Source organism: Vitis vinifera, chromosome 4 (assembly GCF_030704535.1).
Source record: "Vitis vinifera cultivar Pinot Noir 40024 chromosome 4, ASM3070453v1".
Lineage (NCBI taxonomy): Eukaryota > Viridiplantae > Streptophyta > Magnoliopsida > Vitales > Vitaceae > Vitis > Vitis vinifera.
Genome location: NC_081808.1, coordinates 20,839,316 through 20,844,967, shown reverse-complemented (window position 1 = coordinate 20,844,967; position 5,652 = coordinate 20,839,316). Strand labels below are relative to the sequence as shown.

At 32.0% G+C, this 5,652-nt stretch overlaps 1 protein-coding gene across 1 annotated transcript; it reads right to left on the bottom strand.

Moving 5' to 3' along the window:
* Window positions 1–2,572: 2,572 nt before the first annotated feature.
* On the bottom strand, window positions 2,573–4,832 carry TM6 (flowering-related B-class MADS-box protein). The gene is given in 7 exon segments (NM_001281008.1): window positions 2,573–2,981; window positions 3,298–3,342; window positions 3,455–3,496; window positions 4,132–4,231; window positions 4,329–4,390; window positions 4,475–4,541; window positions 4,645–4,832. Coding segments are annotated over 7 exon segments (678 nt in total). The 3' UTR covers window positions 2,573–2,807.
* Window positions 4,833–5,652: the final 820 nt, after the last annotated feature.

The following is a 5,652-nucleotide window of genomic DNA, read 5'->3' as shown; positions in this document are numbered from 1 at the left end:
ATATTATACCATTTAATTAATGATTTTTAAACTTTAATTAATTTTTAGAATTTAATTAACACTCAATCAATTTATCTTATATAAAAATAGATAGATCAATTTTTTATCTAATTAAATGGTTTATCTCATTCCAAATTTTACGATGCTGATGAGATTAATAAAATATAATTTTTATGGACAAACTTTATTTTAGTGTGTTAATATGTTACTTTTTAAAAGTTATATTTTTTATTTTTTATTTTTTATATTTTTAGTTTTGTTTTTATTCTTTATGTAGTGTGATCCGATCAACTCGAGTTTTGACCTAACTAACTAGTGGACTTGTGTAACCTAAACTTGACTCATACATTTTAGAATTACAGGTATGAGGTTCAAGTTCGGTAGATTTCTTTCCCTATCTTATTATCAATTCCACCTATGAAGAATGTGGACTATACTCCTTTGTACAAATACCTTACAACTATTGACATACATGATACATACTTGTTGGGTGGTGGGCAACCCATTATCATTTTGGTCAACTAACACTTGATTGGTTGACCTTCATAGGGAACTAGACATCCCTTTTACTAAAATATTTACCATGCAAAAATGAATTGTAAATATGAATCAACCATGTAAGAGAAACTTTCATTGGATATGGGTAAATGAATTGTAAATATGAGTCAATGTAAAATGTAAAAGAAACTTTGGCTATATATGGATAAATATGTTCAAAAGGTTTATAATTTAGAATAAATTAATTATTATATATTAATACTTAAAATCATTTTTAATTTATAAATAGTGATATTAAGTTTTTTTATGGATTATAATTAATTTATAACTTAAATTTAGTTATTGAATGATATTAAGTTGATACCAACACCCTCCAAGTTTGAAAATATTTGAAAAATAAATTTGAATACATATTTCTATTTTGTAAAAAATCATTATTTTTCGATTTTAATCCGTATTCAAGAAGAACAAGGAAAAAGAAACAATTAGGAAAACGTGTCAAGAAAATCATTAATAAAGGAAATTCATATTAAAAGTGCGTTTGATAATGATTCTGAAAAGTGTTTATAGTCTTTTTAATACTTGAAAACTTTTATTTTTTAAGTATTAAAAATACTAAAAATACTTTTTGGAATTACTGTTAAATATACCGTAAGAATGCTTTTAGTAGTGATTTTATGAAGTATTTTTTACATTTTTAATACTTAAAAGATAAAAAATTTCAATTGTAGGAAATACGATAAACACTTCTTAAAATCACTATCAAACTTATTTTACAAGTTTGCTTAAAAGTGCTTTTAGAAAACACTTACAATATAAAAAATGTTTTGAAAAAAATCAAATATTTGACATAATTATAAAATTACTTTTAAAAAGTTTAAAAATTACTTATAATGCTTAGAGAGAAACACTTGATAAATAATATTCTAAAAAAATATTTGAAAAAAAATAACTTTTACTAGTACATCGAAAAAGATATAGCCAAACACAATGTAATTAGCATAATATATATGGTCAGAGCCTCTAAGGATCAAGAAGGTGGGCTTGTACAAGTTATCAATAATCAAATATCTTTTAATGATAAGCTGCTATGTATGAAAACTGATATGATCCTAGGATTGCATCCTCAAAGCTGCATGTTTCAAACATTGGATACATGAGAAAGAAACCAATTAAATGCTTAATAACATAAGTTGTTCCAATACATGAATGATCCAGACACAAAAATCAAATTTTGAAGGACAAAAGTTCAAGTACTTATGGGATTTGAAATGAAAGGAAATTGATGGCTTCAATTTATTTATTTTGTTTGATAAGAAAGGGAATTCATGAAATTAATGAAAATAATTTTTTTTTCCTTTCTTTGATACTATTAAGGAGATGAAAAAGATTTATTTATTCATTTATTTATTACTGTTTTAAGAATATACACAAACAAATTATATAGAAGGACATAAGAACAATGTTGGAAGAAATGAAATTGTAACTTAACATATACTTTGATAAAATCCAATTTCACGAAATTCAACCATTTTATGAGGTTATGTTTGATTTTCGAAAAATTTGAAGGAAATAAAATAAAATAAAATAAAAACAAAGGAAATTAAATTTATAGATTTTAAAATGCATGAATTTTCAATTAATTTTAATGATATTTAATTTTCTTTCATATTTTTCATAGTGAAACTAGACATAAGAAATTTATTGTTTTTAACATTATTTTTCATTCCTTTGTATTTTTCGGGAACCAAACATAGCTTAAAAAAATCACAAACGCGAGGTTTTCAAATCAATTTTGTTCCTTTTCTGGTCCAAATCTCTCTCTTCAAAACATCCCAACATCCAAGCATGGTGCAAGTAAATTAGTGAAAATGGAGAACAAACAAAAAAGGGAAAAAACTCATGACTAATTTCTTAAAGCATACCGCCCTATAGGTCTGCCTCTCAAAATCTAACCAATGGGCAAATGGCAAAATAAAGTTGTTTGTGTGTTGATGACCATAAAATTGGAAGCCCAGAAGAGAGAACTAGCTAATTCCCACATTAGAGACACCAAGAAAAATGCAATCCATATAGAACCAGACAATAGAGGGCGTTTTATAGCATTGATTAATTAAGCACAAATTACCATAACACAGAAGGCACCAAAGCTGTCCAGTGTCATTATGATGATACTTGTAAGTTCATAAAAACAGAATACAGACACCCAAGTCTTAGATTATAGTTTGCTTAATTAGATATCATTCTAATTGAAGAGTTTGATAATTAGATGTCCAAAGAGGAAATGTACCATGGTCCATTGCTACTGATCAAGCAAGGCGCAGATCATGTGATCCATATCCCCCATCATGGTGAAGATTAGGGTGGGCCTGATGCAGGCGAAAGGCATAGAGGTTGGAAGCCCCGTTTGCGAATGCCACCGCTGATTCATAATCTCCATCATTTTCCACTAATCCGTAATGTGGATCATCGCATTTTGCCTCCTTTAACAATTGAATGGAAGATGCTGGTATCATTTACTTAATCATAGTATAAGAGTGCGTTTGAAAATTATTTTAGAAAGCGTTTTTAATAATTCTAATACTTGAATAATAAAAATTTTCAAGTACTAGAAATATTGAAAGTAATTCGTGAAATTACTAACAAACCAAACGATTCTAAGAATCTGTTTGATAATGATTTTAACAAACCTTTCTAATATTTTTAATATTTGATATTTTTTTGTGAAAGATTAAAAACGCTTTTTGAAACAAGCTCTAATAGAAAAGGAGTAGCAAAGTTTAATTTCAAGACGCTTACAAAGTTGAGAAGGAGATTTCCGTGTTGTTCTTCCAAGTTCCTGACCTGCAATCACAAGAAGAATTGTAGTTCAAATGTTTTTTTTTTTTTCCTTAATGAAATTAAGTAAATAAATCAAAGGACATGGAAACAAAAAGAAGAACCATTGTTAGCTAACCTTTTTCCTGTAGGTCTCGGTCTGAGTTTTGATCACGTGGTACTGTTAACAAAATCATGAAGCTTAATAAATCCACACAGAATGGTATACAAAATCACTTTTCTGTAGATCAGTAACCGAAATCAAAGTGAAGCCAAAAAAAAACATTTCTTCAAATTAAGAAAAATAACAAAACCCTAAGTTGGCTGGTTGAAATTTGCGAGAATCAGTAGCTTCGATCGTATTAAAGCTAAAAACCAGAAAACAAGAACCATAAACGAAAGCCATGAGCAAATCTCTATGAAGTTTTTTTCTCTGCAAAATTTGCAAAGATTCCTAATTACAAATTTAGGTTTGTGATTATGATGAAATCTTGTCCTGCGAAACTTGCAGGAATGAGATCCGAGCTAAAAAAAATTCTAATGCAGGTCCAAGTTAGGAAGGAGAAAAGTTCTTTCTTGATTCTACAATAATACAGTGAAAGGAAGATTGCGAATTTATTTTTTATTTTTTTGTTTTGCCAAGTTCTTAAACCCTTCAGTTTTCCTGGAAAATAAAATCATCACTATTGCTAGGAAGGAAAACGACATCGAAATTTTTAGAAACCCCAAATTCTTTACGGATCCATCAAACCAATCGAAATATTTTTGGCCTCAGACCAACCTAAAACCTATGAGCGAGATGTTCCATAATCCCACCTTCCGTTCGCGTACTAATCCTAAAGAAGCGTCCATCTTCTGCTCAAGGCCGCGCAGGTCCTCAATGCTCAGATCGCCCAAATCTTCACCCATTCTTTGCCTGCCTCGCACGCAATATGATTCATTTCAATTACTAACTGCATACTTAAACTTTAAATATCACACCACTGCTTTTTTTTTTTTTTCCTTTTCTTTACCTGATCTCTCTCCTTAATTTGTTGTTGATCTCTTTCAGTTTTCGCAAGTTTTCTTGCATTCGCTGCAGGCATCGACATACAAAAGAAATTGTCACACAGTTCCGATCAGATCGAGAATTGATCGAAAGAGGGATGGATATACTAACCTCGTAGTGAGAGCTCCAAAGATCAATCCCTAAAGTCTTCTGATACTGATCGTAGACCTTTTTCGTCCTGGGTAACCAAAAAAAAGAAGAAAAGAGCCATGTTTGATCGCAAGCGTCTTAGGGTTTCCTTTTCAGTATGAAATATATAAAGGGATATGGAGGGGACATACGTTATAGTAGGACTGGTATATTCGTGGAATTTTCCAGTATTGGAGAACATGATGAGTGAAACCTTAGCATCACAAAGAACGGTGAGCTCCTGGGCTTTCTTGAAAATTCCATTTCGTCGCTTGGAGTAGGTGACCTGCCTGTTGGTGGGGTTCTCTATCCTCTTGATCTCAATCTTCCCACGACCCATCTTTCTTGCTTTGCTTCCTTCCTTCTTCTCAAGAATCAAATAATGTGGTTCAAGGGCACAATAAGTGGAGGAAGAAGAAGAAGAAGAAGGAAAAAGAAAAATGAGTTTCTGTATCGGGTAAGTGGCGAGGAAAGTGAGATTGTAGTGTAGCTGGGAATGTTGTATTCCAAATCCGTGAAAGGGCTCTTTAGGTATTAGTGTGATAACGTGTGGTGTCGGGTCCTTTGACTTCAGACAGCACATTTCGATTCCGTAGGGTGCCCCTTCCCTTAAACCACCTTCTGCCGTGTAAATCACTCCCAGGTGACGGCAATATGTTAAGGTTAAGACCACTATATATATGATTTATGACTTAGGACTTCAGAGAGACAAAACAAGATAATGTCACTAGCTCTGTAACGCCTCTCACCATTTCAGGTCGGATTTGAATAAAAGGTGCTTGGCTGAGGCTCTCAATCTCAATTTGTGGCTCATACTGAATGGATGTAACGCTAGAATCATGCCTATACTTCATGTTTAACTTATTGTTAATTAGTTTTCTCCAAGCTCTAGCAATGTGGTCTCGTCGCATGCTGTGAATTCACGTCCCTGGTCAGTGCATGAGTATGTAGGTGAAGATAGAAGGTATAGGGTGGAAATAGGTTTAGGTTTAATTACCTGGAAGCGTCAAAATCGAGGCAGTGATGGAGAGGTTTCGAAGATATTAACGTTGTTGCTTTGCATAGGTTAAGTCCCATCTCATCCCTGACCCCTCTCTCTCACTTGGTTCAATGCGAGGTGCTTCTGACATCTCATTATGACCCCCGTTTCAAACGCCGCC